Below are 20,676 nucleotides of genomic sequence, written 5' to 3' on the forward strand. Positions count from 1 at the left end.
ATGACTTCATGAACTTCTTCACAAATAAAATTTTTATCATTAGAGAAAAAATTACCAATAATCATCCCACAGATGTAATATTATCTACAGCTACTCGTAGTTCCATTGATGTTAAGTTAGACTCTTTTTTTCCAATCGATCTTTCTGAGTTAACGTCAATAATTACTTCCTCCAAACCATCAACGTGTCTTTTAGACCCCATTCCTACAAAACTGCTCAAAGAAGTTCTGCCATTGATTAATTCTTCGATCTTATATGTATATATGATCAACCTATCTCTAATAATCGGCTATGTACCACAGGCCTTCAAGGTGGCTGCAGTTAAACCTTTACTCAAAAAGCCATCTCTAGACCCAGCAGTCTTAGCTAATTATAGGCCAATCTCCAACCTTCCTTTCATATCAAAAATCCTTGAAAGAGTAGTTGTCAAACAGCTAACAGATCATCTGCAGAGGAATGGTTTATTTGAAGAGTTTCAGTCAGGTTTCAGAGCTCATCACAGCACAGAAACAGCTTTAGTGAAGGTTACAAATGATCTTCTTATGGCCTCTGACAGTGGACTCATCTCTGTGCTTGTCCTTCTTGACCTTAGTGCAGCATTCGATACTGTTGACCATAATATTCTATTAGAGCGATTAGAACATGCTGTAGGTATTACAGGTATTGCACTGCAGTGGTTTGTATCATATCTATCTAATAGACTCCAATTTGTGCATGTAAATGGAGAGTCCTCTTCACACACTGAGGTTAATTATGGAGTTCCACAGGGTTCAGTGCTAGGACCAATTCTGTTTACATTATACATGCTTCCCCTAGGCAGCATCATTAGAAGACATAGCATACATTTTCACTGCTATGCAGATGACACCCAGCTCTATCTGTCCATGAAGCCAGATAACACACACCAATTAGTTAAACTGCAGGAATGTCTTAAAGACATAAAGACTTGGATGGCCACTAACTTTCTGCTTCTCAACTCAGATAAAACTGAGGTCATTGTACTCGGCGCTGAAAAGCTTAGAAATATGGTATCTAACCAGATTCTTACTCTGGATGGCATTACCTTGGCCTCCAGTAACACTGTGAGGAACCTTGGAGTCATTTTTGACCAAGATATGTCCTTCAACGCACATATTAAACAAATATGTAAGACTGCGTTCTTCCATTTGCGCAACATCTCTAAAATTAGAAATATCCTGTCTCAGAGTGACGCTGAAAAACTAGTTCATGCATTTATTACTTCCAGGCTGGACTACTGCAATTCATTATTATCAGGATGTCCAAAAAACTCACTGAAAAGCCTTCAGTTAATCCAAAATGCTGCAGCAAGAGTACTGACAGGGACTAGAAAGAGAGAGCATATTTCTCCTGTTTTGGCTTCCCTTCATTGGCTTCCTGTTAAATCCAGAATTGAATTCAAAATCCTGCTCCTCACATACAAGGTCTTAAATAATCAGGCCTCATCTTATCTTAATGACCTTGTAGTACCATATCACCCTACTAGAGCACTTCGCTCTCGCTCTGCAGGCCTACTTGTTGTTCCTAGAGTATTTAAAAGTAGAATGGGAGGGAGAGCCTTCAGTTTTCAGGCCCCTCTTCTGTGGAACCAGCTTCCAGTTTGGATTTGGGAGACAGACACTATCTCTACTTTTAAGATTAGGCTTAAAACTTTCCTTTTTGCTAAAGCATATAGTTAGGGCTGGACCAGGTGACCCTGAATCCTCCCTTAGTTATGCTGCAATAGATGTAGGCTGCCGGGGGATTCCCATGATGCATTGAGTTTTTCCTTTCCAGTCACCTTTCTCACTCACTATGTATTAACAGACCTCTCTGTATTGAATCGTATCTGTTATTAATCTCTGTCTCTCTTCCACAGCATGTCTTTATCCTGTCTTCCTTCTCTCACCCCAACCGGTCGCAGCAGATGGCCGCCCCTCCCTGAGCCTGGTTCTGCCGGAGGTTTCTTCCTGTTAAAAGGGAGTTTTTCCTTCCCACTGTCGCCAAAGTGCTTGCTCATAGGGGGTCATATGATTGTTGGGCTTTTCTCTGTATCTATGAAGCGCCTTGAGGCGACATTTGTTGTGATTTGGCGCTATATAAATAAAATTGAATTGAATTGAATTAATAACCTCACTTCCTGGTGGGTTACCTGTATTGCTTCATTTCCTGTTTAATTCCTCTTCCTGGTTGCTCTAAGAGGGAGAGTGACATGCGGTCTTGCTCTGAGGCTTATCCACAGCCATCCACTTGGGAACATCGTTCAGGCAACGCCGTAAGTGTATATATTTCATGATGAAAAGGCATAAATAGCAGTATTTGTTAAAAATTATATTTTATTTGTGATTCATGGAGGTTGATATGTACATGTTAAAAAAGGCATTCCTTTTGATGATCATTACTGTTGCTCAAGCTAACACGAAGATGTAAAGTCCTATTTTGAGTTATTTTGTGATACAATATTTATGTAAACACGATCATTTTTTCTATTCTGTATTTCTTTTCAACCACAGTTTTCACCGCTTGTCAAATGAAGATTCTGAGTAAAAAGTCACTTCTACTCAGACTCGTGTATTCATTGACAGAGGTTTAGCTTGGTGTTTAATCAGAGTTGCTACACTCTGCAACAGAACACTACAGAGACTGTTGACCTTCGCTTAACCGGGTGTGGTGACACTTTCTCTCAGCTGAACACAGGATACACACACACACATGCACACGCATGAAACATGTACACTGATACTGATACGCCCTCACTATCACCCTCCCTCCCCCGAATCCAACGCCTCCTCCCATGCTTACCTCCAATTTTCCCTCTAAGCTGCGCACATGCGCAATTGCGCACTGCTGGCACGGTCTCTGCGCACAGAAATTCTGCGTTGCGCACAAAAAAAATCTAACCTGAATTGAAATTACAATTAATACTTTAACAATTCTGTTTTGCAGTGTTAGTCAGTGAGTGACTGGCTGCTCCCATATTGGAACGATGCCACCTTATCCCATAGTCCAGCCAATAATGGGTATATGCGCAGCCAATCAACGTCATTGACAGGCTACGACAGCGTCCTTATGTGCCTACACCGGTGTTTTAGCTAGCAAAGCGGCGTAGCTGATGTGGAGTGAAGCCACATTAATGACAACGTGTACAACCATTGGAGATGTGAGCAGGACAGACGGAACCATTGATGGAAAAATTGGGGACTTTATACGAGTTTTTAAATTGTGTTGATAGGCCGCGTAAAACCAGAGTTGGGATAAGAAAAATATGCAATGTTTGGTTTTCTTCTTGAATACTGTCGTTGTTTATATTTACTGCAGGAAGAAACGGTTAAATCGGCGTTTTATAAGAAAGAAGGCTCGAAAGCACTCTCCACCTATGAGCAAAAACAAACCCCACTCCCCTCTTCCTTTCCTATTCGTCCAAAAAAGTACCATGTCGACCAATCAAAAAATGATATGGCAACGTGGCATCTAGTTGTTAAGAAACGGGGGGAAGTTTTAGGAGTGACAGCGGTGTTTTGAGATGTGAGAGATTTGCGAAGTTTAGCGCAAATCTTGTGTCGTTAGTGTGTAGTGTAGTCAATAGCTTTGTTGTGTGTGTCAGAACAATGAGGCGACTGCTGAACGTTACAGGTGTTACAGCAGTGATACATCTCCTGTTGTCAGGCCTGCAGGTATCAGGCTGTTATTCTCCTTTATCTCATAGTGGACAGAAATTATTATTTGGAGTGGCACAAAAAATTTGTGTGGCATCAAATTTGATGCAGAACAGCTGATTGTTCTGTAAATAGTTTGAAATGTTTATTTAAAAATGCCTTGGCTGCATTTAAAAATAGCTGCAAAAAACTTTGTTTGCCAAACTAAGTTACTACTACTACTGAGTAATTATATAATTAATTGCCCAGCATTGGTCTTTATATACTGTATTTTGAAACTGTAATTTTTTCGTTTTCGCTTACAATTTTTTTTTTCAGTTTCACTCTGCTGGCACTGTTTTTGGCGTCAGGGGCACGCCTGAGGAGGGGGCGGGGATTCCGACCCGCATGTATTTGCATATATTATAATGCTGACCAATGACTGGAGAAAACACTGACGACGCGGCTGCGGTCACGGACAAACTTGCACGTGTCTGTTCGGGAATGGCAGATGCTGAGAGGTCCAGCGTTTACATTACCGACTATTTCAAAGTGACAGCCTGAGGTGTTCTTCAGTAAATTGGACTACCGGACAGGAGGACCCACCGCATTATTTTTGGTAAGTTAAATGTGTTTGTAAACTAATCCGTAATTTAGGTCCTTAGCTAGCTACCTAGCTAGTAGGGGTGCAACGATACACAAAATTTACGGTTCAGTTCGGTTTGATACTTTGGTGTCACGGTTCGATATTTTTTTCGATACAAAAAAAAATGCCTTTTTAATTTGTCATTTATTAAATTTTCACGGCACATTCTGCACCACATCTCTGTGCGTTCATCATTTGTTTGAAGTCAGCTCACCTCCTGCAACCACTTTTCCGAGAATACACGCTTCTTTTGTGGTTCGGACTCCTTCTGACATTTCTTTGGAGGTGGAGGAACATCACAGTAATTGCTTAAAGGAGCTTCTTCGACATCTTTAAGAGTTCTAAACAAATGTCTGTCCTCCTCCAGAAAATCTTATGTATGCAAACATGCGTTGCAACTTCTTATCTTGTGCGCGTTTTTTATTTTGACAGCGAATGCGCACCTGCGGACCACTTATGTGCAGCCCTGGTTATTTAGCTCGTCATATTGCAGCCACAGAAATTCTTTTGTCCATGAAACCATAAAGCTGCACTTTCTTTTTGCCTTATAGTCTGATTTGTCATAACTTTTCCGTTTTGTGGTAAGCTTTTCTTTGGCTGTCACTTCTTCACCCTGACCTGTCTTATTTGGCTCAGCAGAACTAAAATATATATCCTGCTGCTTTCACACACGCACTCACATAACGCTCAGCGATTCTCTGCGCGATCAACCTCTCACATGTTTAAGCTTGCTGCGGGAGATTTCACTTGTCATGTTTGCATAGTAAGCTAATGATTGATAAGATGATGTTGAGGAATTGGTGCGCAAATTATCATCACTCACCAATCAGTGCTGTCGCAAATTCAAACGCGATTTCAATATGTCACATATTGACAGTGGCTCACCGATGCCAATGACATAATTACCCAGCTACATTTCCGAAAGAATGCAAAAGCATTGACATATATTTTTCCTTCCTACGATAGGCCGACGGGCAAGGCAGAGATAGATTTTGGTAGCCCGACTGAAAAAATCGGGGCTAGCGATTTTGCGAGCCCTGTATCTGATTGAGGAATCACTCATCTTTGGAAAAGAGAGTTTATTACAGAGAAATGGCTCTTTCCAAAATAATAGCTATACTATACGCTTCTTCTGGGCTATATTCTCAGCAGCATATTAAACATATCAGGTCCCCATAAGGAGAATCATGTGCTAACGGCTGTCTAAATGACTCGGGTAAAGTTTGTAGCATGCGTGCTTGTTGTTTTTGTCTGCTTCCACTTGTCTTTGCACTAGGATGATGTCGGCGTAAATGTGCAGTCATATTCGTTGTGTTCCCACTAGTGCTGTCAGCGTTTATCTGAAATGAGGTTAACGCCACAACACGGCAAATCTCCGTTAACAAGCTACCGCGGATCGCCCCATGCGTGGGGCTGGACGGCCAACACGTTAACGAGCTAACTGCGCTAACACACTAGTGTCCACCAATGTAATTGAGCATTGCTGGCACATCCAACATACTGTTTTACTTTAGTCCATGACGCGCTTACCTTCAGGGTCATATGTCACATGAAAACCAAAATAGTTCCAAACGCCAGATCTGAATGAGGGTGGGGGAGGTTCAATTTGCCATGTTGAAAGGAGAGCTTAACTTCTGTCTCGCTAGCTTGCCCTGTGCTCAGTGAATCTGCGTTCGACTACTCCGCCTAGGCTGCACTGTCGAGCGCAGATCCACTGAGCGTTGATAAAATAAAGTTGATAAAATAAATTAAAAATGTTATATTGTTCGATACATATGCGTACCGAACCGAAAGCACTGTATCGAACGGTTCAATATCGATACGAGTATCGTTGCACCCCTACTAGCTAGCTAAGATGAGCACTCGGCTGACGGGGAAACTTGTTTTGTAAAGTTTGTTTGGTGAATGAATTTACCTTGACTAAAGAAAACAAGAGAAACGCACCGGGCTGCTTAGTGACTAACCACGGTTACTGTACTTTTATTATGAGTATTATACTGTAAGAGCAACAGGCTGGACTCTGCTTCTGCTCCTGTGCAGAGCTGATTATCAAATATGTGCAAACAGCAGCATGTTTTCTGTCGCTTTCCACATGTGGAAGGACATTAACGCCAACTTTTAAAAACCTAGCACTTCAGTAACCCCTCATTAGTCAATAGCTACGGATTAAATAGCAAAGCCCGATACTTATGTACTGAAACCAACTACTTCTGCTTGTCAGCTTAAGTTAAAATGTTACATTTTTCCTCTGATTATTTTTTTAGCAATTTTTTTTTACTGAGTTTGTTACAAATATTCAGGTTAAAAAACTGTCCGAATTATTTTTAATGAGTTATGTTCACAAAGTCACATGTGCAGTATTCTGTACAACTTGCATCCTTTAGGACAAATAATTTGAAACATTAATATTTCTTGTTAAATACTGAGCTGATAACACCTCCTATGTTGTGACCAGGATGCAGCAGCAGACTGAACCTCGACTGAAACCTGCTCCATCATCTCATCTTTGCAGATGTCCATTTATAAAGCATCAACAACTCAAAGGTAAACATGATATTAGAAAATGTGTTAGTATATAAGGCCTTTAAAACAAATAAAAAACAAACAGCTCATATGTCAGCTGTCAGCAGAACTGTAGGACTGAACAACTTCAGATCCCGAGTGTGTGAGGACAGAGAAGGAATCAGCTCTATTTCAGATTTGAGAGATAAACCTTATATTTCAGTTTGTGATGATTCTGTTCTGTTTGTGATTACAGGAGCTGTCCTCAGATTCAGAGCTCAGCACCACCCAGTGACAGATCATCCTATATCTTCAATCTTTGTAGTAACTCCAAAATTAACTGAAGAAAATAGTACAAAGATTAAAGTACCACATGTGCTGTCAGTGAAAGCTGCAGCTGTTTTATTGATAAATTTAAAGACAAAAAGACAAAAGGATTAATCACCCCTGTAATTGTGTCACTATACATCAGCATTAACAGGACCTCAGTTTGGTGTTTCAGAAAACTGCTGATCTCAGACCTGCACAACTTCTGTTTTAAACACTGAATGTACTCAGCTACATGAAGAGCACATGATGTTTTCTCTGACACAATTAAATAAAACCTGATTAAAGTCAAAGGTTGTTACTTGTATTTGAACTAAAAACTTGTGATCTGGAATTCTTTCACTGTTTTTTGACAATAGTGTGTTATTTATCATAAAGTAGTTCAGAGTCATTCATACCAGAGTAACCAGAGAGCACAACATATATTTAACTTTCTACAGGACTTAAAGCTATGATATTATGTAAAAGTCCAGACCCTCTGAGGATTATCTGAGTACTTCTAACATTACACAAAGCAAAGGTCTCCATCAGTGTTCATGAAATGCTGGGTTTATCAGAACATCTGGCACAGGACAGCTCTAATGAAAGAAATGGAAGAAGTTTTGAAAAAAAAATCTTGGAAATGCCCTACATGTGAGAAGCAGATTTTGTATTTACTTTTCTTTTGCCAATCAAGATAACTAAAAGTATAATTTTCACCATACAATTACTAACCTTGTCATCTCCTGCACTGTCTGTTTTGGGCTCTGGGCTTGTCCTTCCCAGCGCTCATGAGACTGCTTTGCTGCACTGTGGTATGAGGTGCTAACCTGTTGACAGTGTTGGAAAGGTTACTTTTAAAATGTATTCCACCAAAGATTATAGAAGTAATGTATTCTGAATACTTTACAACTACATGAATGTACTATTGCTGTGTGATTTATTACTATTACTGAAGGCTACTCGCCATACCAATACCAACTAGATGTTAAAATCATAATATAAATGAGTAACAGTAGGTGGACATTAGATAAAGCTGCACTTTTTGCAGCGATCTCGTATAGAAAACTATTCCGCGCGTATATAAAACAGGTCCGCGGCTCCGAACCGTAGTAAAGGGACCTCTGGCTAATATGTCGGGTTTGTGTCAGGCTCGTAATCGAAAAACTAGCTTTACTTTGTTGTCTGGGTCAACTTTGCTAGCGAGAGACAGAGAGAGGCGTTGAAAGGCTGCTTCAACAGGACTTATTGTTTCAGAGGAAAACACGAACATGGTGTACAGTCGAGTTTTAATAGCTTACTTACAACTGGGCTCGTCAGGCACTCTTTTTGGCTGCAGTGGTTATTATTATATTTACATGCTTCCAGCTCCCGTTTCTGCTCCGTGACAGCTCGTACTTTTCCTTTTTCTCCCTCCCTCGCTCACAGACATATAACGGGTATGGCAGTCCATTACAGTTTTAATTGTTTTTCACTATCACATTTTTTTTTTCGGTTTCAATACAAAATTTTTCAGTACATTTATTTCAGTTACAATATTTTTTTTTCGGTTTCAATATTTTTTTTGGTTTTGTTTCAAGGTGGCATCGTTCTGATTCCATAATGCCCATTGATCAGTGGGTTTTGGTCAGTGGTTGTTGATCAATGGTCACAAAACGCTACGTACAGATGAACTTAATCAACTTTTGGAGATTTACTTTCCTGGATAATTGAGAATGCATCAAGACAAAACAACAGTGGTGAAATTGCCATTCGTAACTTTTTTCAGTTTAAAAAATAAAACAAGAAATAATGTTTTACATTTGAAGGGGAAAAAAGAGAAACTTTTAAGTGAATGCAAGATGAAATAGTTTTGTACTGACAGCTTCGTCATCTAAAACTTTTATTTGTTGCTTTAAATGATTCGACCAGAAAACCTGTAATTTGTGTTGTTCCAGTCAAATCATACAGTTTTAAGGATCAGATGGAAACATTAATCAGAATCAGAAAGGGTTTTATTGCCAAATGTTGAGCAGGTTTACAACATTAGGAAATTGCTGCGGTACTTAGTGCAAACATACTGTCATATAACGCTTAAATAGACATAAAAATAAGAATTAAAAGTGCTAAGTAGATAGATATGTACATGAGTGCAGGTGGTGATCAGTGCAAACACGATCAGTGGAAACAGATGAATGAGCAAGGAATCGGAGTGTCATCAACTGCATCTCTGGTGTTCCTTTTTTATTTGCAACAAATATCCATATCTGATATCCTAGGTATGCTGTGCTTCAGTTTTTGAAATCTCATGTTTTAGGTACTGAACTCAAATCTGTCGAGTTCAGTATGTAACTTTCCCACTTGGAGGCTCAGAAATTGAAATGCTGTCATGCTTTACCATAATAACCCAGCCTGTCTGATGTTCTTCAGGGAGAAAACTCAGATCATGAAGAAGGCCGGCATGAAGCGAGTTCTGCTGTTGGGTTCAGGATATGTGTCTGGACCTGTTGTGGAGTATCTGACCCGTGATCAGGGCACCCAGGTCACTGTGGGTGAGTTTGCCTGTTAAACTTTATTAAGACTGAAATGTTCTGGGCTTTTGTGGGATTAAAATTCATGTCAGTCTTTATTGTCAAGTTTATCATTTTCAGATAAATAATGAAACCAAAGATCAATGTTTAATATTTTTATTAAGGGTTAGGTTGGTCTCTTTGAAAGAATTATGAGGAGTGAGTGATTTGTATAGCCCATCTAATGGACATATCACAACCTTGAACAGTGTTAGTCAGTGTTTACTCAACTCTGCCAAAGGGTAACTGTAAGCAGTGCAGGTTACTGACTGACCATGTTTTCCCTCTTAACATAGATGTATGTACTTCTACTGAGATTAAATTGTTTTGGGGCTTTGGAGATCAACAGAGTGAAATCATTGCATCAGTATACTGGTGTCAACCTTAATGCTGGTTAGCCTGTTAGATTTCTGTTGCCATGTTGGACCCCAAGAAGACTTACTAATGCAGTTTGGCTGAGAGTCAGAGGACTTTCATTGCTATTTTAAATACTTTCATCTTTAAGAAGCTTAACTGTGACTCATTCCTTTAGCCTGAGGAAGTTCACTTAGATACAGTTTATCATTTTATCTCTAGTAAAAGTGATAAAACACTTCTAACACTACCCTTAAAGTGTAAATCTTACCATTGGGGTTCTTGTCCAACTTAGGACTTTAGGTATCTTGGTGTTATTATTATAATAATGAGTGCCATTTACTATATCTAGACGATGGATATATTCTGGGTAGCTTGGGTAGCACAGTGCATCACGTTAACTGAGCTAACATATAAATGAAACCCTGAGCCACAATATTCATTGATAATTGCATTAAAATGGCCTAGATTACAAAGACACCACAAACTTCCAGCTGAGTCCAGCTGAGTGGCTTACATTAACAGTTATAAGCACAGTAAAGAGTACATTACTTAAAGTCTTAAAAAAACTGAAACTGAGAAAGTTGACAAAGAACAGAAAATTATGTGTCACAGTGGTTATTGTTTCTTTGTTTGCTTTTAGCATCGATGCTATTGAGCCAGGCAGAGGAGCTGGCAGCCAAATACCCCAACACCATCCCTGTCATGCTGGATGTCAGCAGCCAAGAAGGACACCTAGACTCTCTGGTCAGAGATCATGACTTGGTCATCAGGTATAGCAGCAGGACAGATTGGTGGCAATTATTAAGTAATGTGTAAAGTTGTAATGATTTCATTTATTCCAGATGAATACTTTACCACAATATGTATGGAGATTTTATTAACAAATTCTTTTTAATTTATTTTTTGACTGTTTTACAATTTAACATTACATTATTAGATTAAAATATCAGTCCGCTTATACTTAAGTCAACCCCTTCATCTTCTCCTCAGCTTGCTGCCTTACTCGCTCCATCCGCTTATCGCCAAACACTGTATAAAGAGGAAGGTGAACATGGTGACAGCCAGCTACCTTAGTCCTGCCATGAAGGCGTTGCAGAGCAGGTAATGATCAAGTCCACAGAAGTCTGTTAGGAATTCAGGATTGCTTTCAATAAATGTTTCTCTATTATTTTCTTATCTGTGCACATCCTCCTCAGCAGTATTAATAAATTATTGTAAAACATATGTATAGGATTTGGGATGCGCAAATGTTAGTCTTGTTTCTTGTTATTGTGTCACATATTTATTGCACTGGCTAAATGTTTGAAGGTTATGAGATAAAAAGCTGTGACTTTAAAGATTTAAACTTTAAATTTTATAATGAAATTTTCTTATTTTTCTTTTGATAAGAAAGTGAAATGCATAGCAAAAATAGAATAAAATTAAACAGAAAAGATCCCCCCTAATGTTATTAATAAATATAGTCATGAAAAGTGAAAATGCATATTTACATGTTGAATGCATTTGTGTGTATTAGTGCAGAAGAAGCAGGGATCACGATCGTGAATGAGATGGGACTGGACCCAGGCATCGACCACATGTTGGCCATGGAGTGTATCAACAAAGCCAAAGCTGAAAGCTGCACTGTGAGTCAACATTGCAACACTGAGATAGAAAATCTGGCACCTGTATGTGTGCCATATAAACAGTGTTCAAACACACATGGACAGTCACACTGTGGCTCAAGATGGAAAGTTTTATGTTTAACACATGCTGAGTTTCACACAGGCTAATGTGGAGTTTTGAACTGGAATTTGTTTTGTTTTTTTCTTAGAAACTGGTAATGTAAACAAACAAATTGAACCCAATATTTTTCTGACAGACTGAACACTTTAAAACTAGACATAACTCAAGATTAATGATTTATGCCAGCTTCTGTCATATCAAGTGGTTAACCTGATCAGACTTTGACAGATACATAAATACAATTGTCACTAACTTTATTAAGAACAGCTGTAGACCTGCTTATTCATGTAATCATTCAGTCAGTCAGCATACAGTGGAAGCTGAATCCAATGGTTTTTCTGTAATCACTGATTTGTCAGGTTTGTTTCCACGCATGATTTTCTTTAAGCATAAACTAACCAATTATGGACACACAGTTTCACATTGACTGCATGTTTGGGTGCTGCTGAATTCAGAGACCATAGGAAAAAAATTGTTCTCTAATTGAAAATTGTCTACCTACTATTACTCCTTTAGAGTGGACCTATTATACTCATTTTCAGTTTCATGTTTGTATTTGTGAACTCTATTACAGTGACTTTGCCTCATTCAGGTTTTGAGACTAATCTTATTTAACTTAGGGGCTGCACTTGTCTAGTCTAAGTTTAACCACAGACTGAAATAGCAGTTTTAACTCATCTCCGTAACGCCATACTCCGTTTAAACTTCTCTTTTGATCAGTGATGGGAATAACGACGTTACAAGTAATGGTGTTACAAGTAACGGCGTTACTTTTTTCAGTAACGAGTAATCTAACTAATTACTGTTCCTATCGTTACAATGCCGTTACAGTTACTAACAAGAAAATGCGGTCTGTTACTATTTTTCAACAAACAGACAGTTGAAGCTGTGTTCAGTTTACCGCGTCTTATATCAGTTGCACGGAAGTAGCTGTAATTAATCTGGGCGCTACAGCTTTAAGCAATTGTGTTGACAGGCCACGTAAAACCAGAGTCATGATAAACAATATATACGCGTGTTTTTTCCCCAATAGTTTCGTCATGTTTACTTTCTAAGGACAGTGCTAGCAAGCACTCTCTGCTTATGACCAAAAAAACAAAACAAAAAGCTGCCCGTTTGTTTTGGTGGGAAAATGCACAATGTCAACCAATCAAAAAATGATATGGCAACATGACATTTGGTTGTTTAGGAAGAGGGGGAAGTTTTAGGAGTGACGTGAGAGAGAGAGAGAGAGAGAGAGCGAGTTTTGAGATGTAAGAGATTTGTGACGTTTAGCGTGTTTGGGGTGTGTAGTTAATGTGTTGTCTTGTGTAGTTAGTGTGTAGTGTTGTGGATAGTTTTGTGTTGTGTGTCAGAACAATGAGGCGACTGCTGTCTCCAGGTAGAAAAAGGAGTGAAACACCTGCTGCTGTCAGACCTGCAGGTATCAGGCTGTGATGTTCTCCTTTATAGTGGACAGAAATATTTTTTTTTGAGTGGCACAAATAATTTGTGGCATCTTATTGAATGCAGAACAGCTGATTGTTATGTAAATCAATTGTGTTAGTACAGTGTGTCAAAATGAAAACTTAACTGTAAATTCAGACACGTGAGGTTGTGCTGAAAAGAATTATACCAAACAAGGCAAAGTAAATAGTTTTTAAAGGTGTAATGTAGAGGAAACATCAAAAGTAGTTAAAAATGGCCAATTACACCCTGGACCCCAGAGGCTTAAACATTTTTTTTTAAATAACGCAATAGTTACTTTTCAAATAATTAATTACTTTTAGAATCTTGTAACTCAGTTACTAACTCAGTTACTCTTTTGAAGAAGTAACTAGTAACTATGATTAATTACTTTTTCAAAGTAACTTGCCCAACACTGCTTTTGATTGGCAACTCCTATTACAAAAACGCACTGAAGAGCAGGTAGGTTGGGTTTCTTTGCTTACAGATAGCCATTTGCTTGAGATAGCCCTGTAAGAATATTCTCTCTCTTTAACATCACAAAGCCAAAAATGCAAACAACTAGAAGCTGAATATTTGGATCAGATTAAAGCCTGAACTATTAGATCACAGGGATTACTTGGTACACTGATCAGGCATAACATTACATCTTCTTCACTTGCTGTGTTTATTCACCACTTTGCCTTTAATCACTAGTTATTATTAATCTCTTGCTCCTTTCCACAGCGTGTCTTTTGTCTTGTCTCACTCCCTTAAATCCCAACTGGTCATGGCAGATAGCTAGACCCTCCTTGAGCCTAGTTCTGCTGGAGGTTTCTTCCAGTTAATATAAAGTTTTTTCTTCCTACTCCTTCCAAGTACGTGCTAATAAGGTTTCATCTGATTGTTGGGGTTCTCTCTGCATAATTGTAGCTTCTTTACAATATAAAGCACCTTAAGGCAACTGTTATGATATATAAATAATATAATGTATTAAAAAATATGAATAAATAGGACTTCTTTGTCCAGCACATGCTACAGATTATTAAGCTTGATTAGGTTGAGGGTTAGGGTTAGGGTCAAACTCGTTCTTGTCCTCCTTAAACCAATCCTGCTCCAAAAAGGCTACAGCTATTAAGGAATATTGTTTTGGTTAGAGGGTGTACATGATCTGCAACTATGCTTAGGTAGGTGGTACGTTTCAAAGTAACATCCTCATGGATGGCAAGACCCATGGTTTCCCAGCAGAACATTGCCCAAAACATCTCACTGCTCCCGTGTCTTGCCTTTTTCCCATATGCATCTTAGTGCCAGGTGTTGCCAAGGTAAACAATGTACCCGGCCAGCCACGTAATGTAAAAGAAAATGCAATTCATCAGACAAGGCCACTGTCTTTCATTATTCAGTTTCACTATTGTCCAGTTCTGATGCTCAGGTGCCCATTGTTGGCATTTTCCAAACTGGACAAGGCTCAGCATGGATCCTGACTGGTCTGCAACCATACATCTCCATATGCAACAAACTGTGATGTACTTTGTATTCTGACTCCTTTCTAATCAGCAGTACGTTTTTCAGCAATTTGAGCTACAGTAGCTCGTCTGTTGGATCAAACCAAACGGGCCAGCCTTCTCTCCTGATGTGTATCAGTGATCCTTGGCCGCCAGTGACCTGGTTGCTGGTTAACAACTATTCCTTGCTTGGACAATTTTGTTAGACATTTCTGTAAAAAATTACATTTGTTGGTATCATTATAAATACACTTTAGTGCAATGCAGGTAGTATTTACAGTGCTTTACGTATTTGATATTTTGTCATGTTACAGCCTTATTCAAAAAAAGATTAAATTCATGTTTTCCAACAGACATGAAGCTTAGCATTCAGACCAAAGAGTTAAATCTTTGTTTCATTAGGCCAGAACATTTTGCCTCTAATGGTCAGAGTCCTTCAGGTGTACCTTCACTACCATTTTACTGAGTAGTGGCTTCCGTTTGGTCACTCTAACATATACCACCTACTAGATATTTTAAGTACTTTCTGCATATCAACAGTAGCTTTAGCTGCATTTTTGTGTAGCTGTCTGATCATTCTTTATACAATGAATGCATTTTAGGTGGAGTCCTACAGCTCATTCTGTGGTGGTCTTCCTGCTCCTGAGTGCTCAGACAATCCTCTTCGTTACAAGTTCAGCTGGAGCCCATATGGTGTCCTCCTCAACACTATCAGTCCCGCTATTTTTCTCAAAGACAACCAGGTATGGATGTCTCAAAAGACCATAAATTGTTAATATGTTTTTTTTTTTTAATTTACTTTCAGTAAAGATAAGATTTTTTTGTCTTTCTTTGAGGTGATAAATGTCCCACCTGGTGGCTCTCTGATGGATTCCACCACTCCAATGGATTTCTTTCCAGGTTTCAACCTTGAGGGATTTCCGAATCGTGACAGCATGAAATACGCTGAGCCATACGGCATCCAGACAGCACACACGCTCATCAGAGGAACTCTGCGTTTTAAGGTACAACACATATAGACAAACTGCACATACAAATACAACTGCTATACAGAATTTATTATGCTTAAGAAATAATTAAATTCAATATTAGATTATAATTATAATCTGTAATAATCTAATATTAAAATTATAATTATCTTTGATTATAAAAGGCACAAATAGTACAAGTCCTGCATTAATCATCAGCGTGGCCAATCACTGCACAGCAATGGTATCACTGTGATCTTGAGGTGCACAAAATAGACATTTTTCTGTGTCCATGTAACTTTGCAAATATCCAGCACTCAGCAAAACATTTAAAACCTTTTCCTTCCATGTAACATAATCCCCTGATTAAACCTGAAACCCAATTTATTTTAACATCTTTTGGTCACCTCCGTTCTTGTCCTGTTACTCAGGGTTTCTCGAAGGCCATGAGTGGTTTCATTAAACTGGGTCTAATCAACAGCGATCCCAGTCCCATCCTGCAGCACACTTCATCACCAGTTTCATGGGTAAGAACCTCTTTTAGTGTTCAAAGGCATCCAAAGATGTGGGCGGAAAATAGTCAGTTAACAGTGCACCCTGCTTCTTTCTGTCATTCAGTTTAATGCAACAAGCTGCTTTGAAGCTCTTGACTGTGGCAGTAGAACCTATTACAGTTGCTGTTTATTAGCATCAAGGCTGCAGTGAGCCGGGGCACTCTGGCACTGATGAGAGTATACAGCAGATAATATTTGTCATCTGCTATCTGTTCGACAAGAAAAAGGAGCCTTAGTGCTCCGTGTTTGGGTTGTGTTTATCAGAAATCAAAAGCTGGTTGATGATGATTGATGTAACAAGGGTTTTCTCTGAAAACACTCAGAACTTTTTATCTGAAAAGACAATGCAAAGAGAACCAAATAAATAGCAGCCCACCTACAAAATGTAGCCCTGAAGTCTCACGATTCATTAATGCAATGCAGTGACTTGTTTCTCTTCTTTCTACAGAAAGAACTCCTCTGTCAGCAGATGGATTTATCTTCTTCTGTTTCCCAAAATGTCTTTGAACAAGCTGTATATGAACACACAGGGCAGGATGACTTCAGGATGGACACTCTGAGATGGTGAGAAGCCATCCTGAAGTAAAAAAAAGAGCTTCTTTTAGTCAACTAAAGCTAAGCTGTCTCTCTCCTATTGTGTTTTCAAGATTTTAACAAATTTCCTTTTGGTACCATCTCTCTCATAGTGTGCATGGGTCCTTTAAAAAAAGTCTTCAGATATCTCAGAAACGAAATCACTTTTCACTTTCAAGCCTTTCTTGAAAGGGAACAGTAGAATAAAAATGTGAGGGACATCAAGACTCTTGAACCCAAGAATGGCTGCCATGTATGTTAATATTTTTTTCAAACCAGGATTAGGCTCTATATACTACTGAGTCCAGTGGCCTTATAATCTAATTAAAAAGTCTAATGATAACAAGGATCTGTCCTGTGTTTGCAAAAACATGCCTGTCCAGTAGGACACAATAAGAAAACTGCACTTGGGCCTGGCCTCTGTGCACAACATTTCGCTGACTAATTTATGGGTCAGTCAGTCATTTGGGGTTAAAATGAATAGTTTTGTAAATTTTGTTCATTTTGAGCCTCGTATCTAGTGTATGCACACTGGCAAATAACTAGCAGTTTCACAGGCAGATCTATCGCTCACTCATTACATACGGTTTCAAAGCACGAAGATGAGGGAGGCTTTAAAACAGTACTTCATAAACCAGTGAGTGATGTCACAGCGCCTTTTATTGTTTATACCAACGGTCCCCAACCTTTTTTTGCGCCACAGTTTAATGCCAGACAATATTTTCATGGACCGGCCATTAAGGTGTCGCGATAAATACAACAAAATAAAATGATGCGACGAACTGTGGTACTTTGTAAATATAATAACTAATTGTGTAACTTTATTAGCAGCGTCCTCCTGAAATACGCCAACAACACTGAGAGTCACATTCTCCTCTCTGCCCTTTAATGCTCTCTAGTTGCTATGGTAATGCGTAAATATTTATTTCAAAATAAGACCTACAACTACAACACGGGAAAAGACCCAGGGAAACCGAGTTAACAATAAAAATCCTGACAACCATAAATTTCACACCCGAGCCTAAATTCTCACAGCCCAGTACCAAACAATACACGGACCAGTACCGGTCCGTGGCCTGGGGGTTGGGGACCACTGGTTTATACCATCTATGGTTTACACTGAAGCTAAATGTAATGTTAAAACTCCCCTTATTCAATATACTTGGCCAGTCTGAAACCATGTGAAGGTAAAAGCTTGTATCATATTGTCAGTGTGTGAGAGTGTGAGAATTGCCACCTTCAGAAGAGTCTTGTCCTTATCAAGTCAGAAAGTGATTATCAAAAGTATAAAGATGAAATGAAGCCTGAAATAATTTGAATTGTTTTGTCATTTGGTGGAATCCTGTACTACTTTAGCAGACATCCAAATATCTGGTATATTCTTTAGTGATTGATACTGCTCTTCTGAGTTTGCGTTGTCCCTATACACGGCGCCCCAAGAGCAAGGCTATGCATCTTCTACACACTTATTACTGCCTGCCTAACAAGTATGCCTGAAGTGGTGTAGTATGCACAATCATCAGTTTAAATTAGCTTTTCCAAGGGTCTCTTCAGACCAAGGCTTCATGCTGTCATTGTTCTCACAGTGCTGGCAGTGAAGGCAAGAGGGTCACACTGGCATTGAAATGTAAATTCCTCTGATGGTAAAGTGAACTGTTGGAAACATTCCATCTGTGTTGTTAAAGGGTAAAAAGCAAGGCGCTTGCAGCTCACATTGAAAGACTTGTTGTTCATTTATTCAATTCACCAGCAACCCAGCCACAAAAAGCAAATGCTCATCTCTTTAGATGTAGCCAAGGACACGTGGGCTGCCACTGCAGTGTGTGGGGTTATTAGGGCAGAGTAATTATCTTTCGAGCCCTAAGTATTGTTTTGTAATGGTTATGTTATTTTAATAACCATTTTTTTATTTCTGCAGTTTAGGGATGCTTGGCGATGAGCTAGTGCCCCATGCAGAGAGCATTTTGGCTGCCCTTGCAAAACATTTGGAAACTAAACTTTCATTCGGTGAGCTCATTAATACCACATTAGAAGAACAGGAGTATTAAATGTGACACCAAGTGTAAAAAGAACTATTGCCTCTTGTTATCAGATAAGGGAGAAAGAGACATGATCATTCTGAGAAACGATGTGGGGGTTCGCTATCCAACTGGAGAACTAGAGACCAAACACATCAGCCTGGTGGTGTATGGCGACCCCACCGGCTTCTCAGCCATGGCCAAGACTGTTGGATACCCAGCAGCCATTGCTGCTCGGATGGTTCTTAACGGTTAGTGATTTCACTTTTCAAAAATGTTCATTTTCGTTGGTCTTTCACTTTACAGAGAGCATTCAAACTATGTTCAAACTAAATTTAGTCACCAACCTCATTCACTGAATATTAGATAAATACTTGAGAATATAATGTTACCGGCTCTCTATACTTACTCTGTAGGTGAAATCAATACAAAGGGTCTGGTGGTTCCAATGGTGAAAGAGATCTACGAACCAGTGCTGGCCCGGCTGAAAGAGGAAGGACTACACTTCATTTCCAAAAGCACCCTGCAGGAGTAGAGCTACAACATCAAGAAGAGCAAATCACTGTAAATTCTAATCTTGTCTACATTAATCAACCTTTAAACTCTTCAGACAGATTCTGGCTCACCTACCTGCTTTCATTCTGAGTTTATAATAATACTCTAACATGCCTACCCAGGAAGGTTGTTTGCTCCCTGATTTTTTGAATTCACAATAAAACTTTATCTGAAGCATTGTAGATTGTTTTGTTTACCTTGTTGTACCTTCTTGTGTGGGCAATCCTTTTTCCATTGCCAAATAATGCTCCCAGTACCATCTGATAAATCCAGCAATTTTCTTTATGTATGTGCATGTGTGTGGTTGTTACCTTGACAACTGTTCTTTCATTCCATTTCAGGCTTGGTGGAGGTGTTAAATTCAGCGCCAAGTGCCTTTATCCTGCATTCTTTCTAATGGCTGTCAGAGGGCAACTCCTCTTTTTGTGTGTGATTCTATTGAAGTCTAGAATTACCCTCCTGTGACCTCAGCGAACACTTTACTGACAGATAACAGTCGGTAGTTATTGAAAGCAACATGAAGCAGATTTTGTAAATTTTGTCCCCCATTAGAGTCAAAAGACTAGTGAGAACTTTGTGTAGTGGTTAACACAGTCAACTTACACAAGAAAGATCTCTGCTTGAAACTGGTAGTACACACAAATCCAGCTTCAAGGAGTCACAAGCTAGTGCTAACTGAAGTCACTACACAACTTCATGTGATGCAGTTAAGTGACCAATTAAATAAAGATAGCGGAGGGCATTACACAGCAGTTGTTTTGTTTGCTCTTAATTTTGACAGCCCTATTAAAGATTAATGTCAGTTTTGTACATGCTCCAGATAGCTTTTCTTCAAATTCTTTAATTCTCACTCGCTTTTGCAACTTTGTACTTTTGTGTTACTCGCAGCAACAACTCCACCTCATTGTTAGTCCAATTAAAAAACTCAGTGCTTTTCTTTGACATTTTGCCGCGATGTTTCAAAGAGCTGGAAAGTAAATAAATGGCTGACAGAAATGAGGCAGGCCAAATCGTCTTGCGTTTCACGCATGCACAGTACTGGAACGTGAGCGTTTTCAGGCGTTTCAATGTGGACGCACAACTCTGTGAAAACGACTGAAAACGCTAGTGTGGATGTGGAGCGTTTTCAAACGACTGTGACTATGGAGGCCAGGCCATCAGGCGCAGCACTCTATCCTTCTTGGTCAAACAGCCCTTACACAGCCTGGAGGTGTGTTTGGGGTCACTTTGCTGTTGGAAAATAAATGACGGTCCAACTAAACACAAACTGGATGGGATGGCATGTTGCTGTAGGATGCTGTGGTAGCCATGCTGGTTCAGTGTGCCTTCACTTTTAAATAAATCCCCAACAGCAAAGC

General features: G+C 39.2%; 1 protein-coding gene across 1 annotated transcript in view; it reads left to right on the top strand.

Moving 5' to 3' along the window:
• Window positions 1–19,492, top strand: part of aass (aminoadipate-semialdehyde synthase) — an 81,946-nt gene extending 62,454 nt beyond the window's left edge. The window contains exons 14-24 of the mRNA XM_085169038.1: window positions 9,496–9,617; window positions 10,633–10,762; window positions 10,983–11,093; window positions 11,509–11,617; window positions 15,253–15,393; window positions 15,487–15,654; window positions 16,050–16,145; window positions 16,621–16,736; window positions 18,664–18,752; window positions 18,838–19,014; window positions 19,180–19,492. Coding sequence (XP_085025164.1) covers window positions 9,496–9,617; window positions 10,633–10,762; window positions 10,983–11,093; window positions 11,509–11,617; window positions 15,253–15,393; window positions 15,487–15,654; window positions 16,050–16,145; window positions 16,621–16,736; window positions 18,664–18,752; window positions 18,838–19,014; window positions 19,180–19,298 — 1,378 coding nt within the window. The 3' untranslated portion in view covers window positions 19,299–19,492. The remainder of the gene's footprint in view (window positions 1–9,495; window positions 9,618–10,632; window positions 10,763–10,982; window positions 11,094–11,508; window positions 11,618–15,252; window positions 15,394–15,486; window positions 15,655–16,049; window positions 16,146–16,620; window positions 16,737–18,663; window positions 18,753–18,837; window positions 19,015–19,179) is intronic.
• Window positions 19,493–20,676: the final 1,184 nt, after the last annotated feature.

Source organism: Neolamprologus multifasciatus, chromosome 7 (assembly GCF_963576455.1).
Source record: "Neolamprologus multifasciatus chromosome 7, fNeoMul1.2, whole genome shotgun sequence".
NCBI classification, from domain to species: domain Eukaryota; kingdom Metazoa; phylum Chordata; class Actinopteri; order Cichliformes; family Cichlidae; genus Neolamprologus; species Neolamprologus multifasciatus.